Raw genomic sequence first — 17437 nt, 5'->3', positions numbered from 1 at the left:
GCATTTTAATCCCAAAACTTTTCCAGGTATTAAAAACTGGATATACTTGCGAAGGTTGAAAGAGGTGGTTCCCTTGCAGAGGTGCCACTGATAAAAGATTTCCCATCTTAAAATGCTTCCTAATTTGGTTCCATATTCTGAGTGAGTAAAGCACAATTGGGTTATTAGTATATTTGCGATAACTTTCATTTATTGGAGAGCAGAGCAGGGAATATAAAGAAGTACTACAGGATTTTACTTCTATTGCAGACCAAGCCTGTGTATGTGCATTTATTTGTGTCCAGGTTTTTATGGCTTGTATGTTTGCTGCCCAGTAATAAAACTGAAAATTAGGTAAAGCCATGCCACCTTCTGCCTGAGGTCTTTGTAGGGTCGCTCTTCGGATACGTGGGTGTTTTGAGTTCCAAATGAATGAGGTTATTATTGAATCTAACTGTTTAAAAAACGATTTATTGATATATATTGAAATGTTTTGAAATAAAAAGAGAAGTTTAGGAAGGATATTCATCTTAACGATGTTAATTCTTCCGGCTAGAGTGAGATGAAGGGTTGACCATCTATGCAAGTCTTGTTTAATTTTTTCCATACAGACGCCAAAATTTTGTTGATAAAGAGCTTTATGTTTACTTGTGATATTTACCCCTAGGTATTTAAACTGATCTGCTATGGTAAAAGGTAGGGTGTCTAATTTATTATTATATGCTTGTGAGTTCACTGGAAAGAGCACACTTTTAATCAAATTAATTCTGAGACGAGAAATCTTTTGAAATTTTGTTAGTGGTGTTAGGACTGCAGGCACAGTATTTTGTGGGTCTGATATATACAATCTTTTGAAATTCTGTTAGTGCTGTTAAAACAGCAGGGACAGTGTTTTCTGGGTCCGATATATATAAGACCATATCATCTGCATATAAAGAAATTTTCTGTCCCAGTCCTTCTCTGACAATCCCCTTTATCTGATGAGAATTTCGGCAGTGAACCGCCAGTGGTTCAATAGCGATTGCAAACAACAGTGGCGACAAGGGACATCCTTGTCTGGTACCACGTTCTAGTTTAAAGTAGTCTGAGCAAATTTTATTAATACAAACTGAAGCTTCTGGACTGGTATACAGTAGTTTAATCCAAGCACAAATATTCGGGCCAAACCCAAATTTCTCCAATGCAGTGAAAAGGTAATTCCATTCGATCATGTCAAATGCCTTTTCTGCGTCTAATGATAGGAATATCTCTGGGGTGTTTGATTTTGCTGGTGAATATATAACATTAAACAAGCGTCGGAGATTTGAAGATAGATGTCGGCCTTTAATAAATCCAGTTTGATCTTGTGATATTACCGAGGGCAGCACTTTCTCCATCCTTCTAGCTAGGATTTTTGAGAGTATCTTAACATCATTATTCAGGAGTGAAATTGGTCTGTATGATGCACATTGTAACAAGTCCTTATTTTGTTTAGGAAAGACGGTGATTAATGCTTGTCGAAATGTTTGAGGTAGTATTTGGTGGTCTTTAGCTTCTGTAAATGTTACCAATAAGAGTGGAGCTAGCTGAGTGGAGAATTTCTTATAAAACTCTACGGGGTAACCATCAGGGCCTGATGATTTCCCGCTTTGTAGTGACTTTATAGCGTCTAGTAATTCTGTTAGCGTTAGAGGTTTATCTAGTTCCTCAGCACTTAAAGCATCTATTTGTGGTATTTGTGAATTATCCAGAAATGCATTAGATTGCGTATTGTCTTCTTTGGGCTCAGTGGAATATAAAGACTTATAGTAATCTCTAAATGTGTGCATTATTTTATTATGGTCGATGATTTCTTCTCCATTCTTGTTGGTGATTACTGGTATTGCATTGTGAACTTCTTGTTTATGAATTTGTTGAGCTAAAAGCTTATTAGCTTTTTCTCCGTGTTCATAGTAATGCTGTCTAGACTTATAAATAAGTTGTTCAGTTTCTTTAGTTGTTAAGATGTTAAGTTCTGTATGCAGGGCCTGCCTTTTCCTGTGAAGAGCTTCACTTGGACGCCTGGCTTGTTCTTCATCTATTCTAGTAATTTCATTTCTTAGCTCTGACACTTTCTTGGTTTCTAATTTATTTCTATGGGAAAGATATGAAATAATCTGGCCTCTTAGGAAGGCCTTTAGAGTTTCCCAGAGTGTTCCTGCAGAAACCTCTGTAGACGTGTTTGTCTCTAGGAAGAAGCTGATTTGTTTGGATATAAATTCTGTGCAGTTCTCGTCTGCCAATAAAAGAGGGTTAAGACGCCATCTGCGAGGTGAGTGTGAGGGGCTTATTGATTTTAGCTCCAAGACTAGAGGGGCATGGTCAGAGATAACAATTGTGTCATATTTGCATGATTTAATTGTAGGCAGGAAATTATTATCTATAAAAAAAATAATCAATTCTTGAGTAGCTATAATGCACTGGTGAGTAGAACGAATATGTTCTTGAGTTTGGGTTAAGAAACCTCCAGGGGTCTGATAAGTTGTGATCATTTAAAAACTGTGTAATTATCTTTGCAGTATTAGATGTCGTCCCCCCTGTCACGGGAGTCCTATCTAAGAGTGGATTTAAAACACAATTAAAGTCCCCAGCCATTATAATTTTATGAGTGTTCACATTGGGAATGGATGCAAATAGATTTTGCATGAATTCCTTATCATCAACATTGGGTGCATAAACATTTATCAAAATCATTTCACTGTTATATAAGTTGCCCATGACCATCACATATCTCCCTTCAGGGTCCAACACTACCTCTGATGCTACAAATGGAACTGTTCTATGTATGAGAATTCCCACCCCTCTAGTTTTCTTTATAAAGCTAGAATGGAACATTTGGCCAGTCCAGTCTTTTTGTAATCTGAACTGATCCTTGGTTAGTAAGTGGGTCTCCTGTAAGAATACTATTTTAGCGTTTAAGCCTGTTAGGTGAGAGCATACTTTCTTTCTCTTTAATTCGTGATTCAGGCCTTTAACATTCCAGCTCACAAAGTTAACTGTCCCATCATGGAGACATTGATTCTGAGTTTTTAATGTCATTTTATAGTTTTAATTGGTAATATGGCAGTTTTAATCTTAGTTTCAAGATTCCCCAGGAGTTGTTGCATGTTAGCCTGTTGCTGCATTGATATTTATAATTATAAGGATTATAAGAATAGATTAAATATAACCTGCTCTCCTTCTCTCCCCCCTTTATCCCCCCACCCCCCCATTTTGCCTCCCCACATGAGGCTAGACCCCACTTCGCGATGTTCTAGTCCTCTGACATACGAAGAGACAGAGCACGTCCAAAACAAAACAAACCCCACCCTGCAGCGGCGTTACAGAATTAAAACAGAGATATCTTTTACAGTTAAATCCTTAATACTATCTGCCGAAAATGTTCTCATTAACAATATTTAAGCTTGAAATAATCTTCAGCGCTTTTAAGTTAAGATATTAAGATTAAAAAAAAAAAAAAAAAAAAAAAAAAAAAAACAACCCTGGGAGTGATTTTAAAAACTAGTCTAGGATAAACCTGGTAATTCATACTGTAATAGTATAATGGTAATTTTATAAATAGTGGAACAAGCAATAAACCAAGGGTATGAAGTTAAACAGTCTACTTTAAGGTATAGTAAAATAAAAAAAAATAAATAAAAAAAAAAAAAAAAAAAAAGGAATAAAAAAAATAAATAAATAAAACGAATCCTACTTTAATCACTTCCACATTTTCACACTCACGTCTATAACTCTATAACTCTGATTAAAACATAAACATATAACATATAAAGTCCAGCTAAAAACAAAAAAAAAAAAAAAAAAAAAAAAAAATAAGATGTATAATTATAATACCAGTCTCTTTAAACATGGATCCAGCGATCAGATCATAGGTCTTTCCCGTGCCTTGATAGAATACGGCTCTTTAATTTTAATTAACTTTCAAAAAAGTGTCGGAAACAGCTTCTTTAATTCTTTTTCAGCTTCTTCTTTGCTGAAGAAAATATAATGTCGATCTTGAACTTCCACTTTCAGTTTGGCAGGATACAAGAGGCTGTATTTGATATCGGCTTCCCGTAGCATCCTTTTAATGTCGTTGTAGGATCTGCGTTTTGCAGCTGTTGATGGTGAGAAGTCGGGAAAAATACGAATAAGATTATTTTCGAATATAATCTCTTGCTTGTGTCTGAGAAGTGCCATCACATCAAGCTTACATCTTAGTCGTTCGAAGCAGACAATAAAAGACCTAGATTTAAAGGCGCTTGGTATCTTTGTGCGATAAGCCGTGGCTATCTCATTGTCGAGTTTAAAGTCATCTCCAATTATTTTAGACAGTAATTCTACTGCAAATTTCACTGGGCTTGAGCTTTCTCGTTTCTCAGGTATACCCTCAATTCTTATATTATTTCTTCTGCACCCATCCTCCAGGGCTACAAGTCTGTCTCCAAGTTTTTTGTATTCCGAGTTCGCAGCTGTGGCTTTTTCATCGGCGTTAGATGCCATTTGTTCCGCTGTTTCCACTCGAGCCGTGAGTCCCTGCTTAACGTCTTCCAGCTGATCTGAAACGTCATTAATATGATCATCAAGCCTTTTCAGTTTGGAGTTAGTTTCTTCAATGTGTTCCACTAATTTCTCCAACATGCCTTTAAAGTTCACGTCGAAACGTTCAAATAAACGCGTTTCCTTATCTTTGTTATCCTTCTTGAGCTCAGTGGCCACCTTCTTAAGATCATTTGTGTTATCTTTCTTAAGCTCCTTCATGGCCGTAACTATGGCAGTGGACTGTGTAGCGATCATCTCTTTCTGTGTAGCGATCATCTCTTTCAGTTCGGACAGTTCGCTTCTGCTTTCGTGCTCCGCAAGTGAAAATGCAGCTCCTGTTACAGGCTCGCGATGAGTAGATGAGAGCACGTCCTGCAGAGCCCTTTCTAGTCTCGAATGATCCTCAGAAATCGGCGATCCCTCGCGACCTGTATCACTTGCGCCTTCGCTCCCATTTTCACTCTCGACTGGAGACGATACAATGGAGCGGGGTCCCAGGAATTCTGCGCACTCTTCTGCCTGTTCTAGGTCAGTCTCCGTGATGCCATACCTTACACTTGCACACAGGCCGGAAGTCTGTCCGGACTTCGATGCAGCTTTAAGTTTCTTTTCCGGTTCTTTCTGACTTTTCTTCTTGTTACTCATGCTTGTATATTGTAGTGGAAGTTCCTTGGTCGGGTTAAATACAGGATACCTCTAAATAATATGAAATACGTGGGAAAATAAAGCCGCTGCTAGCAGAGCTCTGCTTCAGACGTCCATCTCCTATAAACGGACGAAACCAATCTAATGGTTTTATGGATGCATTACAGATACCACAAATAGATACTCAGTGTAGAGGAATTGGATAAACCTCTGGCGCTATCAGAATTACTAGATGCTATAAAGTTACTTCAGAGTGGGAAAGCAGCGGGCCCTGATGGCTACCCTGTTGAATTTTATAAGACATTCTCCACTCAGCTAGCTCCCCTTTTGGTAGCAAGATTCGCAGAAGCTAGAAACAATAAAATTGTACCTCAAACTTTTTGCCAAGCATTAATCACTGTCTTTCCTAAACAAAATAACAACTTATTACAATGTGCATCATACAGACCAATTTTGCTTCTGAATAATGATGTTAAGATACTCTCCAAAGTCCTAGCTAGAAGGATGGAGAAACTGCTGCCTTCGGTAATATCACAAGATCAAACTGGATTTATTAAAGGCTGACACTTAGCTTCCAATCTTCGACGCCTGTTTAATGTAATATATTCACCCGCAAAGTCAAACACCCCAGAGATATTAATATCCTTGGATGCACAAAAAGCATTTGATATGATTGAATGGAACTACCTTTTCACTACATTGGAGAAATTTGGTTTTGGCCCGAACATTTGTGTATGGATCAAACTACTGTATACCAATCCAGAAGCTTCAGTTTGTTTAACAACATTAATTCAGACTACTTTAAACTAGAACGTGGTACCAGACAAGGGTGCCCCTTGTCACCACTTCTTTTTGCAATCGCCATTAAGCCACTGGCAGTTCACTGTCGAAATGCTTATGAGATATAGGGGATTATCAGAGATGGACTTGAACAGAAAATTTCTCTATATGCAGTCCTAACACCACTAACAAAATTTCAAAAGATTTCTCGTCTCAGAATTAATTTGATTAAAAGTGTGCTCTTTCCAGTGAATTCTGGAGTACACAATATTAGATTGGACACCGTCTCTTTAATCATTGCAGATCAGTTTAAATATCTAGGGGTAAACATCACAAGTAAACATAAAGGTCTTCATCAACAAAATTTTGCCATCCGTATGGTAAAAATTAAGCAACACTTGCATAGAAGGTGTTCTCATGTGAATTTTTTGAAACTTAGACAAAGCAATGTAATATTAGGGTTGCATTATTGATAATAACAGCAATGGTTTGATGGTTTAAGAACCCATCCCCCTTTTTAGGACTGAGTCCCTTTGTAATTTTACAACAGAATTGGGGGGAATTGCCACAAACAAGTTTGGATAATATTTCTCTGCAGGATTCCCAGTCGATCCCAATCCCCCCCCCCCCCCCACACACACACACACACACACAGGAGGGGCTGCCTAACTGCCAAGCTTTACCTTATCACATGGTTTAGAGGGCAGGTGTGAAGGTGTTCTATTCCCCCATTGGCTTGTATCAAAAGCTTTTAAGTACTATGATGCCCTATTGGCTTTAGGGGTTGGACAGAAAACCTATAAATTTGCTTGCTTTACCCAGGTCTCTCTCTTACCAAACTGGTGAAAGACCATCTCACACCATGAACTGAAAAGGACAACACAATGAAGAGCACAGCTCGGCAGCCATATTGAGACAGGCATGTGGCCTGTTCTGACGAAAGCTGACCACAAAATGAGGACTTAACTAGAAACATTTTAAGTAACTAACAAGTCTGTGTGCCGCCTAAAACTACACATCACCATTTATCAGGTTGTATGGCTGCCAATATTCAAATGTACTTTGCATATTGTTATTATTTATGAATATTATCAATAATACATAATTTAAAGTGTAAATTAACTCCTGCTTGTCTTTTACTACACCTAATTGCCTGAGGTTATAAATGTAGAAGGGAAGGTGGGGAGAAGTTATATACTATAATACCTTATAAACAGTGGTAAGTCAATGAGATTTGGGGCATTCTGACAAAGGCTACATATTAATAATACAAAAGGGGAAAGTTGAGTAATATATTACTCTACTTTGACAAAACAGATGGTCAACCCTTCATCGAACTTTAGCAGGATCTCCTACTTTCTGGTCAGTGCCACCGTCTCCAGCCCATATAACATACTGTAGCTAGTCTCACTACCATCATGTAAACCTTCCCTTTCATTCTTGCTGATACTCGTCTGTCATAAATATTACTCCTGACACTCTTCTCCACCCATTCCACCCTGCCTACACTCTCTTCTTCACCTCTCTTCCACAATCCCCGTTACTCTCTACTGTTGATCCCAAGTATTTAAACTCATCCACCTTCACCAACTCTACTCCCTGCATCCTCACCATTCCACTGACCTCCCTCTCATTCACACACATGTATTCCATTGCAATAGCTTCTGCAGTAATTCTGTCAAATTTGTAAAACAAGTTGGTTAGGGGGCGGCATGGTGGCGCAGTGGGTAACGCTGCTGCCTCGCAGTAATGAGACCTGTCTGGGTCGCTTCCCGGGTTCTCCCTGTGTGGAGTTTGCATGTTCTCCCCGTGTCTGTGTGGGTTTCCTCCCACAGTCCAAAGACATGCAGGTTAGGTGTATTGGCGATCCTAAATTGTCCCTAGTGTGTGTTTGGTGTGTGTGTGTGTGCACGTGCCCTGCAGTGGGCTGGCGCCCTACCTGGGGTTTGTTTCCTGCCTTGAGCCCTGTGTTGGCTGGGATTGGCTCCAGCAGACCCCCGTGACCCTGTACTTAGGATATAGCGGGTTGGGTAATGGATGGATAGATGGAAGTTGGGTAGGCCTATATGTGAAAAATCTGACATTAAAATGTGTCCTTACAGTCCATCTGGAAAGTATTCAAAGCGCATCACTTTTTCCACATTTTGGTAAAATGGATTAAATTCATTTTTTTCCTCAGAATTCTACACACAACACCCCATAATGACAATGTGAAAAAAGTTTACATGAGATTTTTGCAAATTTATTAAAAATAAAAAAACTGAGAAATCCCATGTCCATAAGTATTCACAGCCTTTGCTCAATACTTTGTCGATGCACCTTTGGCAGCAATTCCAGCCTCAAGTCTTGTTGAATATGATGGCACAAGCTTGGCACACCTATCCTTGGCCAGTTTCACCCATTCCTCTTTGCAGCACCTCTCAAGCTCCATCAGGTTGGATGGGAAGCGTCGGTGCACAGCCATTTTAAGATCTCTCCAGAGATGTTCAATCAGATTCAAGTCTGGGCTCTGGCTGGGCCACTCAAGGACATTCACAGAGTTGTCCTGAACCCACTCCTTTGATATCTTGGCTGTGTGCTTAGGGTCGTTGTCCTGCTGAAAGATGAACCGTCACCCCAGTCTGAGGTCAAGAGCGCTTTGGAGCAGGTTTTCATCCAGGATGTCTCTGTACATTGCTGTAGTCATCTTTCCCTTTATCCTGACTAGTCTGCCAGTTCCTGCCGCTGAAAAACATCCCCACAGCATGATGCTGCCACCACCATGCTTCACTGTAGGGATGGTATTGGCCTGGTGATGAGCGGTGCCTGGTTTCCTCCAAACATGACGCTTGGCAATCACACCAAAGAGTTCAATCTTTGTCTCATCAAACCAGAGAATTTTCTTTCTCATGGTCTGAGAATCCTTCAGGTGCCTTTGACAAACTCCAGGCGGGCTGCCATGTGCCTTTTACTAAGGAGTGGCTTCCATCTGGCCACTCTACCATACAGGCCTGATTGGTGGATTGCTGCAGAGATGGTTGTCCTTCTGGAAGGTTCTCCTCTCTCCACAGAGGACCTCTGGAGCTCTGACAGAGTGAACATCGGGTTCTTGGTCACCTCCCTGACTTAAGGCCATTCTCCCCCGATTGCTCAGTTTAGATGGCCGGCCAGCTCTAGGAAGAGTCCTGGTGGTTTCGAACTTCTTCCACTTATGGATGATGGAGGCCACTGTGCTCATTGGGGCCTTCAAAGCAGCAGAAATATTTCTGTAACCTTCCCCAGATTTGTGCCGCGAGACAATCCTGTCTCAGAGGTCTACACACAATTCCTTTGACTTCCAAATCATGTCCAGTCAACTGAATTTACCACAGGTGGACTCCAATAAAGCTGCAGAAACATCTCAAAGATGATCAGGGGAAACAGGATGCACCTGAGCTCAATTTTGAGCTTCATGGCAAAGGCTGTGAATACTTATGTACATGTGCTTTGTCAATTTTTTTATTTTTAATAAATTTGCAAAAACCTCAAGTGAACTTTTTTCACGTTGTCATTATGGGGTGTTGTGTGTAGAATTCTGAGGAAAAAAATGAATAAGGCTGTAACATAACAAAATGTGGAAAAAGTGATGCGCTGGGAATACTTTCCGGATGCACCGTATATAGAGAGATTATTATTTATTCACTTCCCAGGTCCTCCCTGTGTGGAGTTTGCATGTTCTCCCCGTGACTGCGTGGGTTTCCTCCGGGTACTCCGGTTTCCTCCCACAGTCCCAAGGCATGCAGGTTAGGTGCATTGGCAATTCTAACTTGTCCTTAGTGTGTGCCTGGTGTGTGGGTGTGTGTGTGCATGCACTGCGGTGGGCTGGCACCCTGCCCGGGGTTTGTTTCCTGCCTTGCACCCTGTGTTGGCTGGGATTGGCTCCAGCAGACCCCCATGACCCTTTAGTTAGGATATAGCGGGTTGGATAATGGATGGATGGATGGATGGATTATTATTTATAAAGGACACCTCTCCGATATAAAGAGCACTAAACTAAAAATAAGTTCTGGTGTGCCAATCACCTCAGTACATCAATTAAGGTATTAAGATCTTCTCAAGACCATCTAGCCTGAGGAGTGTTATACAATATTGTGAAACAAATGCGAACCCAAAATCCCAATAGAGCACCTAAAGCCTGTACCAAAGGATTTGATGTGGAATCACTCTCTGTTCTCACTTGAAGAACTGACTTTCTGACTACAGAAAAATGTCAAGATTTGCACCTGCAGTTACATGTTTTTGGGCACCCACACCATTAACGATCCAATCTGATTCAATCATAAAACTGCAAAGTTTATGCTTTACAACTTTAGAGCCTCTTACAGCGGCCTTCTTACACATTTGGCACATAAACTCTCTTATTGACGCACACACACGTTACTCCAGTTCTGTCTCATTTGAACTGGTTCCCTATTGAACAATAAACACACTTTCAAGTCTTAATGTTGTATTTTAAAGGTGTACATTGTTGTCCACTCATCAAATAGAAGAATGAATTATTTGGTAGCAAGCACACCTCTCCACTCTGCTGATGCACATTGTCCATGACAACCTAAAGATGTACAACTCTCAGTGCACATGCCTTTAATTATTTTGCTCCAAAACTCTGCAACTACGAGTGCTGTTCAATAATTATCCACACTTTTGTGATCATTTTGTTTGGTTGGCTGCACAGCTTTCTCCATACACATAGTAGAGTGTGTCTGTGGTCACAGTGGCAAAGTCTGAACTTTGGCCAGCTGGTTTCTCTTGTTGTTTTCTAGGACTAAACATGGCCACTGCATTTTCCATTTGCACCAAAGCAGAGCAGTGAGCAGTGGTCCTCTATTCATGGGATGAAGGTGACCACGGAGGTCCTTCAAAATGAAGCAACCAGCTGTGATTTAACAGCTATAGACAAACATATGTTGCTGGTCCTTACCTCTGGGATGGGTGGGGACCAAACCCGAGCCTGTTGTGGAGCCATTGGTCGAAATTTGTCTGAGCCTGGTACTTGGAGTGAAAGCCGACAGCCAGGAATAAGAGAGACATAATGATAATCCCAGTGAAGAAGGTGGTGGAGATCTTCTTCACCTTCATCTTGCAACAGATCCAGACTCTCATCTTTCTGTAGGACACAAAGAAAGAAGAGAAGGTTTGATCCAGGATTTTATTCTGCACAAAACACCACTACAGATTTCAAATTGGAGGAGATTGTACAAGTGAATCTCTTTCAACCATGATATACCATGTTTACAAATAAATCGAAGTGCATCCTCAATGTTTATTTAACAAAACAGACTGCATGCTGGTTTATAGGAGGATGTTCACATATGCACATTCAGGTTTTTGGTACAAGGGCATATTAAGTAAAAGTTTAGGGCGATAAAGTCCTATCGAACACAACTCTGGTTGGAAGTTTCATCCATCTGCTCTTGAACTCTGGATAAACAAGTGGACCTCACTCTCATTTGACGTGGTGCTGTACAACTGGTGTCAGGCAGGAATAAACACCTCACTTACTGGAGCGGAACTGTGCTCCAAGGAATTCAATTGAACTTTGTAAAAAACTTGTGTGACTCCAGAGGACAGCATTGAAAGTGCCTGATCAGAGCTCCATGCTCACTATCCAGACCATGTAGAAGCAGGCAGGCATGGGCAGCCTTAGCCCCAAGTAAGGCACTCTGAGTCTCAGGACAGGCAACAGAATTAAGATTTATTGCAGCATTTCTCAACCTTTAAGTATTTGCGACCCGAGTTTTCATAACAGTTTTAATCGTGCCCCCCTAACATTTTTTTGAAAGGAGCCCACTAATACCAATTTGTTCTTTTTTAATTAATGATATATCATAGATGCATATTTTATTATACATCCTTAACTTTTAACGACATTTATCTAACTCTATATTTATTTTTCTAGTATCAGAGTGTAGTTTAAGTTAATTTGTTTTGGTTTCAATAGATGGATTTTTCATATTTTTGATTCTTGTTTTCTTTTTCTTCACATCTTCACGCCCCCCATTTTTGTTATTTTGTGCCCCCCTAGGGGGGCCCACCCCACAGATTGAGAACCACTGGTTTACACACACACACACAGGTAAGGCACATACAGTTAGGTCCATAAATATTTGGACATTGACAACTTTTTTCTCATTTTGGTTCTGTACATTACCACAATGAATTTTAAATGAAACAACTCCGATGCAGTTGAAGTGCAGACTTTCAGCTTTAATTCAGTGGGGTGAACAAAACGATTGCATAAAAATGTGAGGCAACTAAAGCATTTTTGTAACACAATCCCTTCATTTCAGGGGCTCAAAAGTAATTGGACAAATTAAATAACTGGAAATGAAATGTTCATTTCTAATACTTGGTTGAAAACCCTTTGCTGGCAATGACAGCCTGAAGTCTTGAACTCCTGGACATCACCAGATGTTGGGTTTCCTCCTTTTTAATGCTCTGCCAGGCCTTTCAGTTGCTGTTTGTTTGTGGGCCTTTCTGTCTGAAGTTTAGTCATCAACAAGTGAACTGCCTGCTCAGTTGGGTTAAGATCAGGTGACTGACTTGGCCATTCCAGAATTTTCCACTTCTTTGCTTTAATAAACTCCTGGGTTGCTTTGGCTGTATGTTTTGGGTCATTGTCCATCTGTATCATGAATCAGTTTGACTGTGTTTAGCTGGATTTGAGCAGACAGTATGTCTCTGAACACCTCAGAATTAATTCGGCTGCTTCTGTCCTGTGTCACATCATCAATAAACACTAGTGTCCCAGTGCCACTGGCAGCCATGCACACCCAAGCCATCACACTGCCTCCCTCCACCGTGTTTTACAGATCATGTGCTATGCTTTGGATAATGAGCTGTTCCACGCCTTCTCCATACTTTTTTCTTGCCATCATTCTGGTAGAGGTTGATCTTGGTTTCATCTGTCCAAAGAATGTTTTTCCAGAACTGTGCTGGCTTTTTTAGATGTTCTTTGGCGAAGTCCAATCTCGCCTTTCTATTCTTGAGGCTTATTAGTGGCTTGCACCTTGCAGTGCACCCTCTGGATTTACTTTCATGCAGTCTTCTCTTTATGGTAGACTTGGATATCGATACGCCGACCCCCTGGAGAGTGTTGTTCACTTGGTTGGCTGATGTGAAGGGGTTTCTCTTCACCATGGAAATGATTCTGCGATCATCCACCACTGTTGTCTTCCATGGACATCCAGGTCTTTTTGCATTGCTGAGTTCACCAGTGCTTGCTTTCTTTCTCAGGATGTACCAAACTGTAGATTTTGCCACTCATAATATTGTAGCAGTTTCTCGGATGGGTTTTTTCTGTTTTCGCAGCTTAAGGATGGCTTCTTTCACCTGCATGGAGAGCCCCTTTGACCGCATGTTGTCTGTTCACAGCAAAATCTTCCACATGCAAGCACCACACCTCAAATCAACTCCAGGCCTTTTATCTGCTTACTTGATAATGACATAATGATGGACTTAACCACACCTGCCCATTAAATAGCCTTTGAGTCAATTGTCCAATTACTTTTGAGCCCCTGAAATGAAGGGATTGTGTTATAAAAACGCTTTAGTTGCCTCACATTTTTATGCAATCGTTTTGTTCACCCCACTGAATTAAAGCTGAAAGTCTGCACTTCAACTGCATCTGAGTTGTTTCATTTCAAATTCATTGTAGTAATGTACAGAACCAAAATGAGAAAAAAGTTGTCTCTGTCCAAATATTTATGGACCTAACTGTATTCGGCTGAGAAAGAACGTTACATTTATAGCAGCGAGAGAGAGAGAGCGGAGAGAGCGCATTTGCTCCTCACCTTCTATGTGTTCTAAATTTGCCGCTGGAATTCCACAATTCACACTCATTCAATACAAATGAAAGTATAGAGTGGTGTACCAAAAAAAAAATAAAAAAGGATTTCAGTTTTGACCTTTTATTTAAAAAGCTTTTAATTCTGATGCTTTAATCAATTTTAATACAAACTGTTCAACATAAGGATAACAAGGAAAAACAAAAGAATATTTTATTTAATTTCACAAAATTAATTTTTAAATATTGGATTGTTTTTTTCTTAGTCTGATCCCATTTTCTTTTATAAAATCGATAACCATTTATGGTCATCCCGTTATTTGTAAATGAAGTCCACACGCCTATCCTTCTCCACGAAAATCTCCGTCAATTACGTGTAAAAGTCTGCCTTATTTTCCTTTAGTTTTAAAAATCTTAATCTTCCATTGTGGCAGTCAGTCTGAACAAAAAATAAAAATAAGAGGACCGCTGCAGTGCACTTATTACTTATTGGTGCTTAGAGCCTCAGCGTAGAAGAACAGCAGCCATGAGCACCTGTTGGGCTCACATGCGCCCCCTTCAGGTCGTCACGGTACTGTCTGCCTCGCCTTGTGCCTTTACACTGCGCTTTTGTGTTCGATCAGCAAGAATGAATATGTCACAAACATTCATTAAAGATATTAGCCAGACTGTGGAGAGTCATGGAGTATAACAAACGTGTGTCTACAAACATTATATTGGTGACATACAGAGAGACAGCGACGGGCACGTGCCAATTGCAGGCATCAACCCAGTGTGTGAGGTGCGAGAGCAGTCTGAGGTGAGGTGAGGCTCGTCGCTGCCGCACCTCAGTTTCTCCCCTGTATTTGAACAGGAAATGCTCCAGTTCAGCGATTTTGACTATAAAAATTATCAAAGTTATTGGAATCATACAGAAAATAAATTTATAGCACAGACCGTCATTATTAGTGTTTATTTTTTACTTTTCATGATGCTTCCCCTCACCGCATGTCCCTGGTTCCCAGCAGGATGATGTGCCTCGTCTCGCTCCCTCGTCTCCTGCTGCCAGTCCTCGGCCTTACGAGTACCGAGTCACAGCAGCTACCCTGGAGATGCATTGCAGAAGTGACCCTCTTCAGTTCCTTCGAGCGTAAGCCATGCGCTCCCCGTCAGGGTCTCTGCTCCCAGCTACCTGCTTTCTCTCTATCACAAGCCAGCATCTGTCTGTCCATCCATCCATCCATCCTTTGACCTCCATCTGTCTGATTTTTGTCTTCTAGTCTGCAAGTCTGGCTAGTCTGCCAGTAGGAATTCTCCAGGCCAATACAGTGGAGCACTTTAAAAAACTGCTGGAAACACATTACTTTAACATGGCTTTCTGATAACTTCACCTTCATTTAATCCTGATACTCTGTATATTCAATTCATTATCATAACTATTCATGGTGGCTCTAAAATCTGTACTAACCCATACTCTCTCTTCTGTTTCTTTTTCCTGTTTTCTGTGGTGGCGACCTGCACCACCACCACCTAATCAAAGCACCGTGATGTTCCTACATTGATGGATTAAAAGCCAGAAGTCTACATGACCATCATCATCAAGTTCTTCTATGAGAACCCTAAATACAAAGTGGACAGTTTCGTTTATGTTAGGTAGAATGCCCAGAGGGGGCTTGGTGGTCTCATGGTCTGGAACCCCGGCAGATTTTATTTTTTCTCTCCAGCCGTCTGGAGTTTTTTCGTTTTTTCTGTCCTCCCTGGCCATCGGACCTTACTCTTATTCTATACTAATTAGTGTTGTCTTATTCTAATTCTTACTTTGTCTTTAATTTCTCTTTTCTTCATTATGTAAAGCACTTTGAGCTACATTATTTGTATGAAAATGTGCTATATAAATAAACTAGCCAACCCACGGTGTAGCATACGCCGCATAATCACGCCGCTCTTTTAATGAGTTTTAATTACAGGGAAAAAAATGAACATTTGAAAAATCCGTAATTTAATAAACCACCAAGAAAAGTAACATTGCAACAATGCACGCTACGAACCAACATACAATCATCGTTCAGTACGCACTGCCTGCTCATGTGCCCGCCCCCAACTCCTCACCTGAGTCGCTGTCGTCTGTGCACCTCTGAGCCACATTGACTTTTTATTGTTCGTTGCGGTTCCGGCTGCTTTTCTATATATAATCCATCAAGTCACACGAACATGGTAGTAGCGAGGGGGGGGGGGATGTGTACAAAGGGCAGGAACGTAATCAGTGCAAGCGTATTACCCGCACTTACTGGGAGTTCCTCGTCTCCATCACGAATGGGGTTCAACGGCTTACCCATGCCTGTCGGCACCGGGTAGACACACGTTGGTCCATTCAGTGTAGCGCGCGTGCATTATCGGACATCCAAGGGCATCACATACCTGTTACTGCTCAATCTCACGTGGCTGAAAGCCACTTGTCCCTCTAAGAAGTTGGACTGCTTGGCGATCGCGTAACTATTTAGCAGTTGGGAGTCTCATATTCATTTTCGGAATTAACCAGACAAATCGCTCCACCAACTAAGTACGGCCATGCAACACCACGCACAGAATCGAGAAAGAGCTATCAATCTGTCAATCCTCTCCATGTCCGGGCCGGGTGAGGTTTCCCGTGTTGAGTCAAATTAAGCAAAATTTGTGTGTGGTGAGTTGTTGCGTCCGGGCACATGAGCAGGCACTGTGAATGCCTTGAGAGCGTGGGTGGACGCGTGCCGGGGAATAATGAGTATCTATATATCTTCTTAGGTATAAAAAGCATCTGATGCAGTGTTTGGTGAATTGTTGCAGTTTGTGAGTTAGCAGTTGTGATGGTTTAACACTCCAGTACATTGCGGTGAACGCTGGTAACAGTCAGGCGGGCGGGCGTTCTCGTCCCATGTTCTTAAAGTTGGTGGGCGTGTCGCTGTATCGGTTCGAGTTCTTGGGCGGTGCTCTGTCGTTTGTATCCCATGGTCGGATGACTTGGTGGATTATATATGGAAATGCAGCAGAAACCGAAAAGAATAATGAAAAGTCAACGTGGCTCAGTGGTGCATGTGTACTGTAGCAGAGACGAAAGTGAGTTGGCGAATTGGTGAGTTGTTGCGTCCGGGCACATGAGCAGGCACTGTGAATGCCTTGAGAGCATGGGTGGACGCGTGCCGGGGAATAATGAGTATCTATATATCTTCTTAGGTATAGACAGTGTCTGATAGTTGTGATGGTTTTACACTCGAGTACATTGCGGTGAACGCTGGAAACAGTCAGGCGGGCAGGAGTTCTCGTCCCATGCTCTTAGAGTTGGTGGCCGTGTCTCTCTATCGGTTCGAGTTGTTAGGTGGTGCTCTGTCGTTTGTATCCCATGGTCGGACGAATTGGTGGATTATATATGGAAATGCAGCCGAAACGGAAACGAATAATGAAAAGTCATCGTGGCTCAGTGGTGCATGTGTACAGTAGCAGAGATGAAAGCGAGTTGGTGAGTTGTTGCATCCGGGCACATGAGCAGGCACAGTGAATGCCTTGAGAGCGTGGGTAGACGCGTGCTCGAGTTGGTGGGCTGGGCTTTGTGAGTTGACTGACATGGCTATTTTTTGCGCATCCCATGGTTGTCTTCCGGCAGTGTGAACGCCACGAGAGACAGGGCGTCCTTGTTTGGTGAGTTGTTGCAGTTTGTGAGTTAAACGCTGTGATGGT

The 17437-nt window shown here is 41.4% G+C and overlaps 1 protein-coding gene across 1 annotated transcript in view; it reads right to left on the bottom strand.

The window, feature by feature from the left end:
* LOC114641778 (galactose-3-O-sulfotransferase 2-like) overlaps positions 1-17437 on the bottom strand; it is a 76675-nt gene that overhangs the window by 40074 nt on the left and 19164 nt on the right. The window contains exon 4 of the mRNA XM_051927757.1: positions 10883-11068. Coding sequence (XP_051783717.1) covers positions 10883-11068 — 186 coding nt within the window. The remainder of the gene's footprint in view (positions 1-10882; positions 11069-17437) is intronic.

This window comes from Erpetoichthys calabaricus, chromosome 5 (genome assembly GCF_900747795.2).
Source record: "Erpetoichthys calabaricus chromosome 5, fErpCal1.3, whole genome shotgun sequence".
In the NCBI taxonomy this organism is placed as follows: domain Eukaryota; kingdom Metazoa; phylum Chordata; class Cladistia; order Polypteriformes; family Polypteridae; genus Erpetoichthys; species Erpetoichthys calabaricus.
Note: the sequence above shows the minus strand (reverse complement) of the source record. Positions and strands in the feature narration are given on the sequence as shown.